Source organism: Theropithecus gelada, chromosome 17 (genome assembly GCF_003255815.1).
Source record: "Theropithecus gelada isolate Dixy chromosome 17, Tgel_1.0, whole genome shotgun sequence".
Lineage (NCBI taxonomy): Eukaryota > Metazoa > Chordata > Mammalia > Primates > Cercopithecidae > Theropithecus > Theropithecus gelada.
The window spans coordinates 34266751-34287266 of record NC_037685.1 but is presented as its reverse complement, the minus strand read 5'-3'; the positions used below and the strand labels follow the sequence as shown (position 1 = coordinate 34287266).

Genomic DNA, 20516 nt, shown 5'->3' with positions numbered 1-20516 from the left:
CACACACACACCTCCCCACACACACACCACACACACACCACACACAAACACACCACACACACCCCCACACACACCACACACACACCCCCCCCACACACACACCACACACACACCCCACACCCACACACCCACACACACCACACACACCAACACACACCACACACACCCCACACACACACCACACACACACCCCACACACGCCACACACACACGCCACACACACACACCACACACACACCACACACACCACACACACACACACCACACACCACACACCCCCACACACCCACCCACACACACCACACACACACCACACAAAATAACCTAAAAAACTAGAAGATACAGAAAACAAAAATATAAAATATAAAAATATAAAAAATATAAAAATACAGGTATATTTAGGTATTAAATTTTTTAAAAAATATGAATCATGTATGTAGGCTATAGTGTCTTAGAAGAACAAGTGTAAGGTCAGTATGACTGAATTTTCTGTCTTTGAGGAAGTTACTGAATCTCTCTGAGACTCAGTTTCCTCCTGTGTAAATGGAGATGATAATCCCTCCTATTTAGATTTGATATGAAAGTGAAGTTAGATAATGGATGTGAAATACATATGTACTACGATTTGGATATAAGCAAGCCTTATGACATGTTGCCTCTTCTTGGTTTTTGGGAGGGTAGGGCAATTGTACCTTGGCTGTCAGCTAGGTACAGAAAATTGTGGGTGGCCTAGTGGGCCAGATGCTGGGCTGGTGGGTCGAGATGCAGGTGATGGTGCTGAGAAGACACAACCAGAATTGCCTGTGTTCCCGCAGCAAGCAAACCGTGATTGCGACCCGCAAATGACTATTCATGCTGTACTTTCTGGTTGTCTGTTAAACCCGCCTGGGAAAATCAATTGTAAGTCTTCCTTAGAAACCTCTACAAAGTGTACATGTATTCCTCCTTATATTTCTTTGATTTTGTTTGTTTTGTTTTTTGAGACATAGTCTCACTCTCTCGTCCGGTCTGGAGTGTGGTGGCGCCATCTCGGCTCACTGCAACCTCCGTCTCCCAGGTTCAGGTGGTTCTTCTCCCTCAGCCTCTCGAGTGCGCAGCATCACACCTGGCTAATTTTTTTGAGACCAGGCTGGTCTCAAACTCCTGACCTCAGGTGATCCACCTGCCTTGGCCTCCCAAAGTGCTGGGATTATAGGCGTGAGCCACCACACCTGGCCTCTCCTTATATTTCTGTAGCACTCTGTACTTTCTGCTGAAGTCATGTACTTTTATGTAAGACAGTGAACTTTGGAGGCCTCAGAGCATGTGTAATGTGAATCTGCATGCCCCTTACTGTTCGATCCTTCTCAAGAAGCAAGCGTTGTGGTTTCAGAGTAGGTAGGGACTAACTTGAGTTGCACTCATATTTCCTGAAGCCATGATATCACGTTTCCTAGTAAAGATGAATACTGAAATGAGCATCATCCAGTGTCTTGGGTTTTTATGCTTCTTGCTTTTGTTTTTGTATTTCACCTTTTAGACCAAGGTAATTTCCAAAGATAACGTCACCTTGCTGGGTGAGGTGATGGGTAAGTGAACATTCGCAGACCCGTTAACACAGTGCCTTGCATCCAGAAACAACTCATAAATGTCATTTGCTATTGTCATCATCACGTGCCTCTGAAATAGACATTTGAAATACTCTCCTAATGGCGGAAAATTTAATGCATATCTAAGTGTTAAAGCTAAAAAAAAAACACTGTTAGACATTTTAAGTTGTTTTATTGTTATCAAACCTCTTCCTCAATGCTACTAAACATAAGATAAATAGAAGGCAAAAATTTCTGACAATACAAATTTCAATATATTGTAATTTAAAAAGTCTCAGATCTTTTAAAACATGTAAAAATTTTATTACATTTCTCTTATCTGTTCTTTATTGGGCATGTTAATGAACTCTAATTTCTTATATAAGTGTGTTTGGAGGAAAAATTAAAGACAAATTCAAGGATTGTATCTTGATGAATAAAAAGCTAGCTGTATGCTGGGGACAAGCTAAAATGTAGTGGCTGATGATGCATGCTCCCCGGCTCTGTGACTGCTGCTGTGTGTTCTTGATCAAGTTACTTTTTTCTCCTTGTGCCTCAGTGTCTCCATCTGTAAAATGGTGTAGTAATACTACTTCATAGCGGTATTGTGAGATTTCAGCAAGTTGATACATGTGTATTTAATATACAGCCAGATACACAATCAGCATTCAGTAAATATTAGCAAAGGATAGATACCAAGAGAGACGACTCCCTCCTTCCAAAGGTGAAGATTTAAATTACTTCCTTTTTTCTGAGCTCTGAATTTGCAGTTAGTCACTTCCTTATCCCGTGCATAGCTGAGGTTTCTGGATTCCTTGTCTGTGATGCCTGCTTGCTCATTGCCCCGATAACGTCAACTGACTCATGGTAGTTTGGGACTCAAATTCTACTCTGAATCTCAGTTTTCTCATCCGTTAAGTAGGGAAAGTAATAATGCCTGACTCATGGGGCTGGTGAGTGTATCAAAAGAACTAATGGGGGCCTGGTGTGGTGGCTCACGCTTGTAATCCCAGCACTTTGGGAGGTGGAGGTGGAGGTGGGCAAATCACTTGAGATCAGGAGTTCGAGACCAGCCTGACCAATACGGTGAAACCCCCATCTCTACTAAAAATACAAAAATTAGTCGGGCGTGGTGGCAGGCACCTGTAGTCCCAGCTACTCAGGAAACTGAGGCAGGAGAATCACTTGAACATGGGAGCGGGAGGCTGCAGTGAGAGGAGATGGCACCACTGCATTCCAACCTGGGTGACAGAGCAAGACTCCATCTCAAAAAAAAGAAAAAAAAAAAAGAACTAAGGGATAAGTTCATATCATAGTGTTTGGCACATGGCAGGTGTGTAATGGATATCATCAGGACCACCTATACTTTTGTTATTCTTTTGAATGGAAAAGCAGTCCCTGGTACTACAGTAAGTCTTTTGGGGAAAGGAGTATAATCCTAACAACAACTCATGAAAGCATTTTTGAAAAGAAGACATGATAGGGAAAACCTGCATCTATTTCTGCTGTTTCAGACATTGCTACAAGTGGTTGGTGTGGTCTCTGTGGCTGTGGCTGTGATTCCTTGGATCGCAATACCCTTGGTTCCCCTTGGAATCGTTTTCATTTTTCTTCGGCGATATTTTTTGGAAACATCAAGAGATGTGAAGCGCCTGGAATCTACAAGTGAGTATGGAAACTCGAGTTGGTATAGACATGCTAGCTAACTTCTGTTTATGCCGTAATTACGGAGCGCCCCTGAAATTCGGCAGACTCTGTCTTCCAGAATTTCTCTAACGTTAGGTAATCGAACATATTGGCCATCATGAATTATTGTGTCCCTTGGAGCATATGGAATTGATAGCATGCAACGTGCAACTTCGCAATTTGGAACAAGGAAGGAGTGAAGGACACATGGGGAATAATATTCTACAGGAATGTCAGCACCATGAAGACAGGGACTCTTCATGTCTTGTTTATGACATACTTCCTTACACAAAGCTGGCATTTAATGAAACATTTTTCTTAGAAATAAAACATTTGATCATGGTGGAACTAATATAGAAGGAATATAATTAGGGTGTTTTTCTTTTCCTGAAGATGCTAAAATTACAAGGAAATGAGAAGGATGGAGAAAGGAAAAGAGGTGTCAGAAGCAATGTATTTGGTAAATTTATGACATTTGCAAACTCACAAAATGGGTAGTAAGTTGCAGTTTTAAACGTTTTGAAAAGATAAGCATTGTTATTTTCAGTTGTCCATTTGTTACCAGCGGTGCTTGTTCTAATGTCACTGTTTGAGGTTTTTCCCCCTCAGGCTGTTTATATATATATGGACACTGAAAATAATCCCCTTAGATCACAAGGAGAGATATCAGTTTAGAAAACATACAGTCTGTTGCTCTATTCAACTTCCTAGTTTTGGAATCATGAGGAAGACATTTTATGATTAATCACTCTATTCCACATGTAATCACAGAGGCGAAATAATCCAGAGTTCATCTCATTATGCATGCACAAATTGACATATTTCATCATTGTTAAAACACAAACTCATAAGAAAAGTAGAATTGCTCTACTTTTTAATAAAAGGTGTAAGGATAATAGCCAAAAAGTAAAGAAGGAAGATATTTGTATCAGGAAAGCTCCACTGTGGATAGTTACTGCAAATGAATGCCAACTCAGCTCTCTGGAAGCCACACCTAGAAGAGAAACATTGAGTCCCATCATTTTCAGTATCTTCTACTGAGTGGGAAATAGAAGCTTATCAGGACAAAGCAGTCTTTTGTTGTGACGTATATATGTTTCTCTTTTAACAATGAACTTTTTTTTTTTTTTTTTTTTTTTTTTGAGATGGAGTCTTGCTGTCACCCAGGCTGGAGTGCAATGGCGCAATCTCGGCTCACTGCAACCTCCGCCTCCTGGGTTCAAGCATTTCTCATGTCTCAGCCTCCCAAGTAGCTGGGATTACAGGTGTGCACCACCACACCCCACTATTTTTCTATTTTTAGTAGAGATGGGGTTCCACTATGTTGGCCAGGCTGGTCTTTAACTCCTGGCCTCAAGTGATCCGCCCGCCTCAGCTTCCCAAAGTGCTGGAACTGCAGGCATGTACCATTGCACCTGGTCAACAGTGAACTCTTAAGAGGCATTTATCCTAAGTGTCTGCATGAAGTAGAATGGGTGACAGTCCATAAAAGTTGTAGAAAAACTTTTCAGTCGTCAAGAAAACCAGCTAAGCTACCATGAGGTCTAGTCTTGTAAGGTTTTCAGTGGGCAGGCCGAGCAGTGGAGCCCACGTGTGAGTAACACTCGGCCAATAGGACTTGCTAGGGAAGGCAGAGTATAATTGCTGAGAGACCTTCCTCGTGCAGATCACCAGCCCTAGCCAGCGTTGTGTGTGGACAGCAAGGCTGTGCAGGCATTTTATGTTTATGTTTGGGCCTGCTCATGAAATGAAGTTATCCGAGAGTCTTGTTTTAAGGGAGTCTGTGGTATGTTGAAGGAAGCAGTTGTTCCAGAAGAAACATCTTGACGTAGACTTCTGTCTGTGTCAAGAGCCACATCCGATCCATGTGGATGTGCAGAAAAGGGGACTTAGGAAGGCTTTTTGGGAAGTAGTGTAGGATTTTCTCTCTTGAATTTCAGCATGTACCCTAAAGCTTGAAAACATTTTCATGTGGAGATTCTGACAACTTTATCATGGCCCCTGAGGCATATTTGGATGTTCCTGTGCCCCGCTTGGCTGTAACAATGAGTTAAATATGCATGTTTCTTTCTCCATGCCCTCAGATCACCAACTGTAGGGGCTGGTTGGTTGGAACTGTTTATTGTTATCCATCCAGGGTGGTGGGTCTCTACCATAAATCACAGTTCCACTGTTTCTTCTCAGCAGCAGTGGATCCTGTTTTTTGAGACCACTGCTGGAGTGACCAGCTGAAAGCAGGATGCCTGATTGCCATGGCAGGGAGGCATAACCCAGCTTCATCCTTGTGCCCTCAAGGATTTCCAAAGCCTCAGTCGGACTGCCACACTGCCTCTGGAGCCATAGCTGGCATTTAAGGAATCTTAATAACAAATTTGGGTCAGGTGTGGTGGCTCACGCCTGTAATCCTGGCACTTTGGGAGGCCGAGGCGGGCGGATCACCTGAGGTCAAGAGTTCGAGACCAGCCTGACCAACATAGAGAAAGCCTGTCTCTATTAAAAATACAAAATTAGCCGGGCATGGTAACACATGCCTGTAATCCCAGCTACTCAGGAGGCTGAGGCAGGAGAATCACTTGAACCCGGGAGGCAGAGGTTCAGGTGAGCCAAGATCACACCATTGCACACACTCCAGCCTGGGTAACGAGAATGAAACTAAAAAAAAAATCTGCAGTTGATCATTTTATTTTTGCAAAAGTGACCATATCAACAGTCAGTCATAGAGAAGTGCATAAAAACCGGAATGGCATTTGGTTGCATTTCTCCAGCCACCTCTGCTCATTTGGCAGTGCCTGAAATGTGAAGCCATATCAAATTTCTGTTGGTAAAGATATTGTGATCCGCTAGCAACGTCTGCCATGAGCGTGAACTCATGTGTCCCATGTTTTTAGACTGTAAGATCCTTGAGTTTGTTCATCCTAGATTCCCAGGGACTTTGTTCAATGCAAGGTGGTTAATAAGCGGCACAGGAATAGGGAAGGCTGTTGGATATTAGCTAAGTAAGATTTGGGGATTTTTAAAATGTGGGCTACGAAGTCTGGAGAAAAATGCCCTCAGGGTGCATGAGAATCTTTGACTCTGATTATTCTGTCTCTGAGATACTGTGGCTCAGATTAAAAGCACAGCCTTGGAAATAAAACAGATATGAGTCCAGTGCCCAAGTCTACCACTTGCATGGCTTACTTTACTTAACCTTGGGCAGTGTTTTTGTTGTTGTTGTTTTCTTGTTTTTGCTTTTTTGAGATGTAGTCTCGCTCTTTCGCCCAGGCTGGAGTGCAGTGGCTATGATCTTGGCTCACTGCAACTGCCACCTCCCAAAGTCAAGCAATTTTCCTGTCTCAGCCACCTGAGTAGCTGGGACTACAGGCACATGCCGCCACACCTGGCTAATTTTTGTATTTTTAGTAGAGACTTGGTTTCACCATATTGGTCAGCCTGGTCTCAAACTCCTGACCTCAGATGATCCACCCGCCATGGCCTCCCAAAGTGCTGGGATTACAGGCATAAGCCACTGCACCCAGCGTTGGGCAACGTTGTTGATGCCTCAAGTCTGTTTTTCCCTCTGTCAAGGATATAATACTTTCCCTCTTGGGTTCTTATGAGGGTTGCCTGAGACTGCTTGGAAACCTTGAACATACAGGAACTACCAGAGGCACTATAGCCTTGAGAATTAAAACCATAATAACCCTCAAAGGTCCCACACAGCATCAGTACCCTGCAGCAAGACTGGTAGACCAGATCTTTGCATGCAATTCCTTTTCATGTTCTTTTTCAGAGAAGACAGAAAATCTCTGTAGAGTGCCACCTAAAGAGTTCTCTGCGTTGTGGAAAACACAGCTGTTGATCTTGTGAAATGGCAGGTTGTGTCAGCCGGAAACTGCTGACTAGTGCATTAGAGCTGAGGCTTGGCATGTGCTCTCCCTCGGTGCTAGTTAGTTGTCTTTGCAGACCTCCCAGCTCACCCTCACTGGCAGCCCTCTCAGCCCTAAGTGGGGTGTGAAAGAGAAAGGACTATCTTTTCAAAGGTTGCAGATTTCTGCTGTACCTTGGTAACTTGGTGTGAATTAAAGCGTGTAGCTTGATCTTCATGATATTCCCAGGTGTTCAAAACTGGGATGGTACCTACTTTCTCAAGTTGACCCTGCCCTGAAACCCAGTTGGAGATAAAACAGTGGCAGCTTGGATCTCCTGATAAGGAAAGCAAATGACAATAGCCATGTTGAAGGATTTCATTCCAGAACTCCGTCCCCCTGACTGCCACATCTCCTTCCTCCTCAGTGGCATTCTCTATATGCTGGACGTGTTCAGTCACAACACTCCCTTGCTCTGGAAGTAAGAGCATGGTTCTAGTGATTTCTCTGAATACTGGGAGCCAAACTCTTTGTAGAGAAATGGAGCTTGGAATTCTCTTGTGTTATTTCCAATATCATCCTGTTTCCAGATTGACCAAGTCCCAGGGTGCAGGCTAGAACATCTGGGGTGTGCAGAAAAGACCTGTGTAGAACATCCAGCCTCTCTTACAGAAGCACCAGCTCAGTCCTCTTATGGTCATATCACCTGCCACCTTCCCAGTGCAAACTTACAGGTTATACGAAGCTGACACAAAACAAGTAAAAGGTTACTGTGCGTGTTGAAGAGTGAGGACATTGTGGATGCCAGAGATAGAGAATAGAGAGAACCCTGTGGACTCGCAGGAGGCTCTCTGCCTGAATTAGATATAAGGGAAGTGCCAGATCACATTCTGGTGGGGAATATATGCTCAGGGAAGGTCTGGTTTGTTAAAGCACTATCACAGGAGAGGGCCCCTAAAAGACAGTGCCCCCAGTCAGATGTATCAGCCAGGAAAGAGCCCCGAGGATGGGTGGACAGTCAGTAACCTGCAGCTCCATCTGCCTTCCCCAACCCAGGGCTTCCCACTTTCTCAGAACCCCAGTGTCTCATACCTGGCAGCCTGCTCCTTCTTCACTTCCAGAACTGTGGACTCTGGACTCTTGATGTATGTGGAACCCCCATGTCTTGACACACTGGTACCCCAGCACCTCCAAATGTGCAGTGCCTGTGTGTACAGTGTGCACACCGGTATTGAGTCAGCTGTAGCACAGATGGGCATGTGGGTGCTGGAGGATGCTGGACTAAGAGTCCGACCCAGAAAATGAGTTAGAGTTTTTTTCTCTTAAATTTTCCATTCCCTCCACCCCTTACTCCCACTCTACCCCCTCATCATTTTGTAAAACATATGTAACCACCACCTGTAAGACAGATTGGGCAGGCGCAGTGGCTCACACGTGTAATCCTAGCACTTTGGGTGGCTGAGGCAGCCTCATTGCTCAAGCCCAGGAGTTCGAGACCAGCCTGAGCAACATGACGAAACCCAGTGTCTACAAAAAATACAAAAATTAACTGAGTGTGGTGGCACACCTGTAGTCCCAGCTACTCAGGAGGCTGAGGTGAGAGGATCACTTGAGCCTGGGAGGTTGCAGCTGCAGTAAGCCAAGATCACACCACTGCACTCTAGCCTGGGCGACAGAGTGAGGCCCTGTCTAAAAAAAAAAAAATTCTCCCAGACACCCCATGTTTTACTAATAGGGTCTTCTCTGGGAGCTTCACAGGTAACAAAGTCAGTGTTTGCTAATTATAAAGCATAAATTGTTTATCCCAGTAAAGAATGTTAAAGACATGGTGCCAGGTCACTTGTCCCCAACATGCACCTGCCCCAGTATGGCCTCATTCATGGTGGACAATTGAAACTCTCAGGAATTCATCCCTGCCCAAAAGTAGCTAGCCTGCATGTCCCCTGCCATGCAGGAGGGAGGTATGTCCTGGTAGTCATCAAACTGTGTGCTTGAAACACAATGGCCTGCTGGAAATGGTGGCTCACACCTGCCTGTAATCCCAGCACTTTGGGAAGCCAAGGCAAGAGGAAGACCCTCATCTCTATGAAAAACTCAAAAATTATCTGGGCATGGTGGTGCGCACCTCTCATCCCAGCTACTTGGGAGCCTGAGGTGGGAGGATCTCTTGAGCCTAGGAATTTGAGGTGGCCATGAGCTATGATCACACCACTACACCCAGCCTGGATGACAGAGTAAAATCCTGTCTCAAAAAAAATAAACAAAAAAAACCACTAGCACTTTGGAAGGCCGAGGCTGGCAGATCATCTGAGGTCAGGAGTTCGAGACCAGCTTGGCCAAGATGGCAAAACCCCATCTCTACTAAAAATACAAAAAATAGTTGCAAGTGGTGGTGGATGCTTACAATCCCAGCTACTCGGGAGGCTGAGGCAGGAAAATCTCTTGAACCCAGTGCAGGGCGGGGAGTGGGTGCGGAGGTTGCAGTGAACCGAGATCACACCACTGCACTCTAGCCTGGGTAAAAGTACAAAACTCCATCTCAAAAAATAATAATAATTAAATAAATAAATAAATAACACCACACAAACACAATGGCCCAAGGTAGAGCAGCTGGTCAGTGAACCTCGCGGGACATCCAGCTCCCAAAGAAAAAAGAAGTCACACAAAAGAGAATTCACCTTTTAAAATTCTGTAGAGGCAATGAACCCACTGAGACCACAGTCAGATTCTGAAAAAGGCAATGGCATATGCCATGGAGACCTCCAGACATCAGGACAAGTTTTCAGCAGTCATAAAAACATCCATCAGGTTCCTGGAGCCAGTGTTAAGACCATTCAGAGATATCTTGGCTGGGCAGGTTCCTTGGGCACAGCACAAGGGCATTGCAGCACCCAGGTCCATGGAGTTCATAAAGGACTCTTCCAGCATGAGTGGGCACAGAAGATTCCCCAGGATGCAGGGACGTGACTGTCTGTCTGTTCAGCTTACTTACTGAGTGCCTGTCCTGTGCCAGGTACCGTTCAGTTACCAGGATGCAATGGTTATAGCTGACCCTTGAGAAATTAACAATTTAAGGTGGGGAGAGACACATAGATGGCTAATTGTAATTCAATATGGTGAGTACTTGTAACAGAGAATTGTTTTTAAAAATCCTACTGGCTCAAAAATCAGAGAAATACCATTTCTGTCTAAAGAGATGTCAGGGAAGAGTACGGAGAGGAGAAGGACCTGCAAGACTGAGTTAGGAAGGAAAGAATTAGAACTAGATTTGAATGTGGTCAAAGATAAAACATTTATTTCCAGGCCCCTTATATGAGGTGTGGTTTGAGCAGGAGCTTGAGATTAGAGTGGCAGGGCCCCCTCAGGCTACTGGGAGCATTTATTTCTCTTTGAAACATGAAGCCTCCAAGGAAGCCTGCGTGTGCTGTTTAGTAGATGCATGACCATGGAGCTGGGGAGGCCGCTGGTTTCCCTGCATCCAGCCTCACTGAGCGGTGTTCTCTGTCTCTGTTTCCCCAGCTCGGAGCCCAGTGTTTTCCCACTTATCATCTTCTCTCCAGGGCCTCTGGACCATCCGGGCATACAGAGCAGAAGGGAGGTGTCAGGAACTGTTTGATGCACACCAGGATTTACATTCAGGTCTGTCCATTTCTGGAAATGGTTTCAAAGGACAGGATCTGCTGCTTTTTCTGTCTTAACTTCCCTGGTCCGATGAGCTTGTTGGCTGGCACCTCAGGGCCCAGCCCCACATCCTGCTTTTTTGCGCATCTTCCTCTCCCCCGCCGCCCATCCGCTTCTTCTGGGCTGGGACTCCTCTCGGAATCGCTGCTGCCCGTTTCTTCTTTGTGCCTCCTGACTGGCTTGCAGGGTCCTTCTCTCACCATGCATGGCCTGTGGCTCTGTCAGCAAACGTCTTCTGCAAAAGGCCACCTAGTAAATGTTTTAGGCGTTGTGTGCCATTATTGTCTTTGTTGCAGTTAACCACCTTTGCTGTTGTAGCACAAAAGCAGACGTCAATACATCAGCAAACGGCTGTGACTGTGTTTCAGTAAAACTTTATTTACAAAAATAAGTGCTGGCTCACATGCTGTAGTTTGCTGACCCTTGCATCAGCGAAGATTTTTTCGATTGGGAAATTTCAGAATTTCCACCAAATCTACAAAACTTGGATCCATCATTCCAATCTTTATTTTATCTTGCTGATCAAATGGCACTTTAAAAACCACATGCTAAAAGGAAAAAAGAAGTAGCAAACAAACAACAAACAAAAAACCACATGCAAATCTTGTTAGTGAGGTCATTTTGATACAGTCCCTAAGCAATAGTGTGCACGGGCCTTCTGGTAAGTATGGAAGGTGGGAGAAGTAAATGGGGACTACACTCTGCTATTGGAGAACTGGAACAGTCAATCATGTGCGTGGGTGGACTTCACGTGAGATGCACTTCACATAAGTACCTCTCAGCACTGCAAGAGATGTCCTTATGAGACTGTTTTTCTCAGTTCTTTATTAGGATCATATTCCTGGGTTTCATATTTGCATGCATCTTCACTCAAAGCCATCACATACCACTGTGTATGTGTATCGTATAGTGCCTGTATCACTTAGCTTTCTGGAATCTGCAGGTTCCTTGGGTGTGCAACTTTGCTGCCCAACTCCGTGTAAACATCTTCTGTAGCTCAGCTGAGCAAAACGCACTCTCGCATCCAATGCAGTTAATACGGTTCTACTTATTCATCATGCTTGTTACCGTTCTCAAATTCAGAGGCTTGGTTCTTGTTTTTGACAACATCCCGCTGGTTCGCCGTCCGTCTGGATGCCATCTGTGCCATGTTTGTCATCGTCGTTGCCTTTGGGTCCCTGATTCTGGCGAAAAGTAAGTACAGATGTGAATAACTATGTATGGTATGATTACAATTTATAGCTGTGTTTACAGTTATTAAATTACACTCTTGCCACCTTGTCTAATACTACATAACTGTTTGGTCCTAATGAAGTGTATTTAAATCATTTATGGTGTGTCAGGTTGGATAGGATTCAGCAGTGTGACTCGTTTAAGGAGTCATTTGGGTCTTGAGGGGTTTCTTTCATCTTTCTTTGCATGGGTTGAGGTATGCGCAGTTGAGATTCTGAACATTCCTGTTAGCGTCTGGTAGTTGCGAAGAGAGAACCAATTTATTCTGAAGCATTTTGTCCAGCTTATGGTGTTAGCTTTCCAACTGCTTGTATCTATTGTTTGTAGTTGCCTGGCGCATGAGGTTGAGAAAAATTCTCAGCAGGAAAGAGTATTATCTTCACTGCCACATGGGTGCCAGACAAGCATGGCATGAGTTCACCACCCCAGTAACAACGGTGCATTACAATACTTATTAATGGAACAAGGAGAGTAGTATTTTAGTCTCAAAAGCGTTGGCACTTACAACCTATTGCTTTGTTTTTAGTGGTTTCCAGCTGTGGTTGCATTGCACGTAGAAAGTGGAATAATGTAATGGGCTTTGAAACCATAATAATGAATGTCTGAATAATGACATTATTTCTTGCATATATAATGCGGTTAATTAAATGTATGTCGATCCTGTTGGAATTCATAAAATCATCTAATAATTTTTCTGAATATACAGTGTTGTTTTCCCCATTGTCTCTTGATCTCAAGCAACAAACGGTAAAAGTATAGCTATAAATGTCATTATATGAGAATTGTTTTGACATCATGAAGGGTTCCTCTTGCTAAGTGGCAGAAGGAGCCAGGCCTAGGTGTGAAGTGAGACTGACTTTATTCCCTTCTTCCTCCTTATGTAGCTCTGGATGCCGGGCAGGTGGGCTTGGCGCTGTCCTATGCCCTCACACTCATGGGGATGTTTCAGTGGTGTGTTCGACAAAGTGCCGAAGTTGAGAATATGGTAATATTTATCTTCACGTTCTTTGCTTTTTCAAGTCTCCTTGCCATTAAAAGGTATAAAAGCCATTCTGATGTGAAATACTAAAACTGTAATTTTTACATCTTTGCTAACAGATTTTTGAAAGATCCATCCTCCATCTGTTTTAAGTTAATGTAAAATAAAATATATACATCTTTTTCTGAGTCTTATGGTTGCTATGTCAGCAGGTTTTATATTTATCACAAGCTTTTTCAGATGTAATAAATGTCTCTGTAGGAGGGAGGTTCAGAAATTCTAGAGAGGATATAAGCTAATTTCTTAGAAGCCTGTTTATTTTTGTTTCTTAATGGGTAATTCCTCATTCCTGGTAAAAGAAGATTTCAGGATTTTGAGGTTGTTTATATTTAATTAATGGGTCTCCTCCTCTCCCAGTTCCAGTGTTTACTCTCTTATGTGATGAGCAGAAGGAAGGCAGGCCTGAGGTTTGCTGGTGTGCCTTCGTGGTACAGAAAGCCACCTCTTGGAAGGTGTTAGTCAAAGGGTATTAGTTTATGGTGGTATAGGAGGCTTTAATCAATGTTTTAAATATTTGCACCTTCCCCTAAAGGGAGAAAAGCAATGAACCTGAAAATCTTTTCATTCTTCCCGTAGAGCAAAAGTTGAGTAATTATTGCAGTGAGGTTTCATGATCATCCAATTTAACCCATCTATATCAGGTGATCCTTCTATAGCAAAAGATTATTTAATGGGGGTTGGGGTAAGGGGGCAGAATTTTGCTCTTCTCGCCCAGGCTGGAGTGCAATGGTGCGATCTCGGCTCACTGCAACCTCTGCCTCCTGGGTTCAAGTGATTCTCCTGCCTCAGCCTCCCGAGTAACTGGGATTACAAGCATGCATCACCACACCCAGCTAATTTTTGTATTTTTAGTAGAAATGGGGTTTCACCATGTTGGCCAGGCTGGTCTCAAACTCCTTACCTTAGGTGATCCACCCACCTCGGCTTCCCAAAGTGCTGAGATTATAGGCGTGACCACCGCGCCCAGCCAGCAAAATATTCTTGATTGGTGGCTGTGAGTATTCTTTTCCTTTACAAAATTTTCTTGCCTTTAATACAGATGTGAAAAGTGGATAAACAAAATCTAAGCATTCGTTTCTCTCATTCTTTTAACCTGATGTTGAAGGAAGTGGTTGTAAGTGAAGCTGTTACACAATGATGAACCAAATTTGTAAGTCATCAACATCCTCGTCTGTCTCCTGCTTCTCTCCTTAACCAACTATGTATGAAAGAAGAACATTTCCTTGACAGTCTCTTAACACCCATAAATGACACCCTCCATTCCTAACCCCTGGGGATGTCATATTTCTTTCAGATGATCTCAGTAGAAAGAGTGATTGAATACACAGACCTTGAAAAAGAAGCACCTTGGGAATATCAGAAACGCCCGCCACCGACCTGGCCCCATGAAGGAGTGATCATCTTTGACAATGTGAACTTCATGTACAGTCTAGATGGGCCTCTGGTACTGAAGCATCTGACAGCACTCATTAAATCACGAGAAAAGGTTTGTTTAAAGCATCTTGCCTCTTCTCAATTTCAGAAGATTTAGTGCTTTGTGTGCTTGCTGTCTTCCTTGTGGATGTGTGAAGGGGATTAGTGGTACATAGGTTAACCTGTCTTGGAAACTGACCATGGAATGTGGATACCAACATTCTTTCTTCATGCTGTGAACTGCTTTATTGTGGTTGGTGGGCCCCGGGCCTCAGGGCTAGAGCTTAATGTGACCCAGGATATTCTGTTTGACACCTAATTACTCATGGGTTTTTCCTGGAAGTCAACTCTGGCTTTGTGTCACCAACACTCCCATGTCTAATTCTGTTGATTTTTACTTTGTTGCATTTCTCAAGTCCTTCTCTTCCTCTCCATTGCTGCAGCTTCTGTTCCAGCCTTTCTCCTCCTCAGTCCTTTGGTCTTGTGTTAGTCTGTTTTCACGCTGCTGATAAAGGTATACCTGGGACTAGGCAATTTACAGAAGAAAGAGAGGTTTAATGGACTTAAAGTTCCACGTGGTTGGGGAGGCCTCAGAATCATGATGGCAGGCAAGGGGGAGCAAGTCACATCTTCTATGGATGGCAGTAGGAAAAGAGAGAGTTTGTGCAGGGAAACTTCCCCTTATAAAACCATCAGATCTCATGACACTCACTATCATGAGAACACCACGGGAAAGACCTGCCCCCATGATTCAATTACCTCCCACTGGGTCCCTCCCATAACATGTGGGAATTGAAGATGAGATTTGGGTGGGGACACAGCCAAATCATATCAGGCCCTTTTGTTAGTCTTTCTTGCCTTCCTTTAACCTGTGTTTTGCTTTCCCTCCCCATCCCTCTCACTGCAAACTCTTTCTGAAACAGTTTGATCACAGATCTGATCCTTACATGGCCAGCTCCTGGCCTGGGTGAGCAGCTGCTGCAACCTTTCTGAGCTCCAGGCCCACCCCAACAGGACCTGTGTGGCTCTCAGCCCCCAGGGAAGACCCAGATCCCATGACCCCATCAGTGCTCAGAAGTCAGACCCCCAAGCTGGAGGCAGTAAGGGCACCAGAGACTCACTCAAAGTCAGTGAAAGGAAAGCAAGGAGAGGCTTGGGAGGCTGTGTGGAGGTTTGTGAGCTCATTCTGCAGGCAACTAAGTCTACCAGCAATGTCCTTTTCACATGTGGCCTGGGGCCCTTGGCTAGGACTAGGACAGCCTCTTGAAGGAACTAAACCAGAACAAACAAGACAGTAGAATCTCTTCCCCTTCCCACCCCTCTCCTTACAACTCCCAATATGGACACACAGCCCTTGTCCTCAGGGTGCTGTCCTTCTCCCCAAGCACCTGTCTGCCTTGCTCCTAGTGTGCACCTTTTTTCAGTCAGTTCAGACATCTCTGCCTCTTTGAAACTATGTTCTCCACATCGTCTTATAGATTCTTTTTCTGATACAGAGTCTTTCTCTGTCACCCAGGCTGGAGTGCAATGTCACATTCCCAGCACACTGCGACCTCCGCCTCCCAGGTTCAAGCGATTCTCCTGCCTCAATCTCCTCAGTAGCTGAGATTGCAGGTGTGCACCACGGCACCCAACTCATTTTTGTATTTTTAGTAGAGACCGGGTTTTGCCATGTTGGCCATGGCTGGTCTCGAACTCCTGAGCTAAAGTGATCAGCCACCTTAGCCTCCCAAATCATGCCTAGGATTACAGGCATGAGCCACCATGCCTGGCCAGATTCTTTAATATAACATTTGTGGTCCACCCGTGTTCATAACACCATTTTTTGCAGTGAGCAGTAGGTGGAAGCAGCCCAAGTGTCTATTGACCGAGGAATGGAAAAACCAAATGTGATACACACACATAATGGAATATTATCCAGACTTAAAAAGAAGGCGATTCTGACACATGCTGTGACATAGATGAGCTCTGAGGACAGTATGCTAAGTGAACTAGGCCAGACACCTAAGGATGGTGCTATAAGATTCCACTTACAAGTGGGTACCTGGAGTAGCCAGTCATGGAGACAGAAGGTAGGATGGTGGGTGGCAGGGTAGGGGAATAGGCGTTAGTGTTTAATGGGTATAGAATGTCAGTTTTATAAGATAAACAGAGTTTTAGAGATGGATGATGGTGATGGTTGCCCAACAACATGAATGTATTTAATATAATTGAACTGTACATTTTAAAGTGATTATAATAATCAATTTGATGTTTTACTACAATTTTTAAAGTACATAAAGTACTTTTGTGTATTTTACTACAATTTTTTTTAAAAGAAGATAGCACGATGGCATGATTTATAATTCCATCTCACAGTACCCTGAGTCTCTTAAATTCAGGGAGCATTTTATGTTCATCTCTGTGCCCCCAGAAAATGGCATGCTGCAGGGCACATGGTGGGTGCCTTTGAGAGTGAGGGATAGGCATGTATGAAGAAATCAGTAACAAAACACACACAACAGCTCCTCCAACAGCCCATTCTCTGGGTGTCAGTGTTAGATACTTTCAAAACTGCTCTTTTTCTTCTCAGCGCTTCCTACCACAGACTCATTTAATGGGCTATAGTCATAATTGAATGAATGATACCCTTGTGCCATGAAAAATAAATGTACAGATTCATGCCCAGATAATACCCAGGGAAGCAGCAAAAGCTGATTCGTCATTATCTACCCAGCGACCTTGTGAGTGTGAAGAGGGTGGAGACCACTCTGCAGGCAGCATCAGCTGTAGCTCTTGCTGAAGGCAAAGGTTTCTCAGATTCCGTTCTGATGGTGCTGGGGGATGTCTGCTTACTCTCAGACAATGTGTTTATTAGGTCCTACCTGATCAATATCATTCTGTTAGTTTGGCCACGTTGTAAATTTCCCTTGAAGCCATAAAATATGAATTATCTACAAACCTCTGTTGTACAAGTTAGAAAACAACCTATATCCCCACATTGATAGTGTTCCATCTTAAAACCATCCCAAATCATAGGATTACCTGAGATCTAAAATGTGGGAGGGTAAATTGAATTTGAAGACTGGATTATAGCTGCAACCACTTGGCTTTTGAGACAGAGTCTCGCTGTGTCATCCAGGCTGGAATGCAGTGGCGCAATCTCGGCTCACTCTGCCTCCCAGGTTCAAGCGATTCTCCTGCCTCAGCCTCCCGAGTAGCTGCAATTACAGGCGCCCGCTGCCACACCTGGCTAATTTTTGAATTTTTAGTAGAGATGGGGTTTCACCATGTTGGTCAGGCTGGTCTCAAACCCCTGACCTCAAGCAATCCACCTGCCTCCACCTCCCAAAGTGCTGGGATTACAGGCGTGAGCCACCGCGCCCAACCCCACTTGGCTTTCGATTTGTGTCCTGGTTCACTCACAGTGTCACCTTTAGCTTCATTTGTGTATTCAGAGATGGCATTCAGGCAGCATCGTGGTGAGTTGGTTCCACTTTGCCTGTGTATGTTCAGGGTGTGTCTCCTCCACACCTGCCTGCGGCCCCAGGATCTCAGGCAGTCCCTTTGCTGTTGGAGCTGATGGAGAGGGGCATTGTTTCCGGCGGGGATGTAGGAATGTGTCTACACAGCAGAAACAGGGCTTCATTCTCTTTCAATTGCTTCATCTGCTCAGATTTCCTGGACATTATAATAAATAGGCAAAAGTAAGAGGTGCTAAGTAGGTTTCTAATTCATGGAAGAAATAGCGAGTAGAAAAGAAAGCACTAAAATGAGGTATCTACCACCCTAAGCTTCCTGGTTACACTCCAAACACTGGATGCATTTTTCATTTAGATGATTTTGTGGTTGATTTAATCATTTTAGAGAGTACTGGGCCATTTTAAAGCATTTTTCATCTTTAGAGGTAGATTGATTTTGGTTTGTTATTTTTTTTTCCCTTGCTCAGAGCTATTACTTGGATAATACATTTTTACAGATGTGTACTAGACCTTGCTATAATGTACAAAATATTAGTTTCTTATATTCTCTCCTTTTTTACATTAATGTTTGCTGAGAAACCCCTCCTCTCACAGCCAGATTGTCCCACTTCCCCTGCCTACTTGCTCATCTCAGGGGCCGGGATCAGCATCACCTGCCTCTGCTGGAAACATGTTAGAAATGCAGACTCTCAGGCCCACCCCACCCTTTTGATGAAAATTGCATTGGGACAAGAACCACCCCCACTCCTGCCCCTGCAGTAAAGCCATCACTCTCCGCTAAACAATTTTTGATGACTAATAATCTGTGATTTCCAAGAAACTTCCTTTGACAACTTGAAGTTGAGCTCATGGATTTCCCCAGCCCCTCTTATGACTAAACATGAGACTCTGGATAGTCCTGGGCCAAGTGCCACCCGACAGGTTTTTTGTTTTTTTGTTTTTGTTTTTGTTTTTTTTACTTTTATATTCTGCAAATTATGAATTTACATTACAATTTAATTCTGTGTGATTCCACATTTATGCATTCATTTGCACCTTTCCAGTCATCTCTGTCTTCTATCACAGTTTTCATCCCACCATACAGCCTTCCCTGAATAGCAGTCTCTGTCCTCATACCAGCTCAGCACAGCCATGTGTTTGAGTTCCCTTCACTACTGATGGGATCAAAATGAGTCTCACTGCCCCAGACAGTACACTAGGTCTCTCTGGCCTGTTTCCCAGTTGCCCCATGTCCAACGTAGCTGCAGGCTTTTCTCCCAGCCTCTTCTGTGGGTGCCAGTTCTTCCTGTCAACAGCTGTAATCCACCCTAATACAGGTACCGTCTTGGCTCAAAGTAGTCATCTTCTTGTCCCACCCACCTTTTTATACTCATCCATGTCCACAGCATGCATTAAATGTGTGACAATAGGACCAGTGTGGCAGGCCAGTACCTTTAAATACAACCACACTTCTCCCTGCTGTATCCCTTCTAGCTACACCAAGGGAATACAGAGCCAGGCTATCCAAGTGATTGGGAGGCCATCAGCAGAATGGGCAAGAGGCAGGCAGACCTGGGTTTCAGTCCCATTCCGTCACTTAGGGGCTCAGTTATTTCAGACGGTTTAATCAATCTTACTAAGTCTCTATTTCTCTCTTTTGCAAAATGCAAGTGATAGGGCCTAACCATTAGAGTTGTATACTTAAGCAAGATAAGAGGTGTAAAACACCTAGCTTACTGTATACCTGAACAGTATGGCAACAGATTTCCCATAAGTGTTTCAAGCCTGAGTTAAATGCTCAACTCTCTGGGGGATTTCTGTGTTTTGCAGGACACCACAGGTGATACAAATAATACAGAGCTAATTCTAATATAGGTCCTGCCCACAGCACATACCGCCTAGTAGAGGAAACAAAGGAGCATATAAATGGCTGCTCTGTAAGACAGAAGGAGTTCACAGATTTTATGGCTGTTTAGAAAAGGCGTTACGACAGCCATTAAGTGTGGGCGAAAGCCACATGGGGACAGGTGGAGGATTTTAATGCAATTATGCATTTGAAACAGACTTTGGAAGGTGGTTAGAATTTCAGCAGGTCGAAATTCATGTGAAAGGCACAATGGCATATGCCAAGGCTCGATGCCGTGATTCGATGTGAATGAAGAATTAGGCACCTCTGAGTGTACAGGGGCATGAACTACCAGGTGAATAACACACGTGCACACTTAGTCCTCACAGCCACCCCGCCAACTCAAGCCAGCTCATGGCACTAAGGATGGAAAGGTTAGTTGGGACCGTTTTGTAGAGGAGCTTTCCCAGTGTGGAGTGCCAGGCAGAGAGCTGTACTTCGGAAGTTTAATCTGAGAATTGAGTGCACAGGGAAGACGCTAAAGGCCTGAAGCCAATTGATTTTATGTACTACTGGCAAGATGTGATGGGGCAAGTGATTCCACTTTGTAGAATCAAACTAATGTTGACTAAAACAAAGCTGTAACACCCTGCTTAGTGAATTTGCAGGTATACAGGTGGGAGTAGAAATTGGTATCATATTTCTGGAGGGTAGTTTGGCATCACTTAACAGCCTCCTTTGAAAATGTTCATACCTGTTCCT

At 44.2% G+C, this 20516-nt stretch overlaps 1 protein-coding gene across 3 annotated transcripts in view; it reads left to right on the top strand.

Moving 5' to 3' along the window:
- The window catches only part of ABCC4 (ATP binding cassette subfamily C member 4), a 294345-nt gene that overhangs the window by 223748 nt on the left and 50081 nt on the right, over positions 1-20516 (top strand). For all 3 annotated transcript variants that reach the window (XM_025364534.1, XM_025364533.1, XM_025364535.1), the window contains 5 exons: positions 3083-3233; positions 10622-10741; positions 11867-11977; positions 12901-13001; positions 14350-14541. In XM_025364534.1, coding sequence (XP_025220319.1) covers positions 3083-3233; positions 10622-10741; positions 11867-11977; positions 12901-13001; positions 14350-14541 — 675 coding nt within the window. The remainder of the gene's footprint in view (positions 1-3082; positions 3234-10621; positions 10742-11866; positions 11978-12900; positions 13002-14349; positions 14542-20516) is intronic.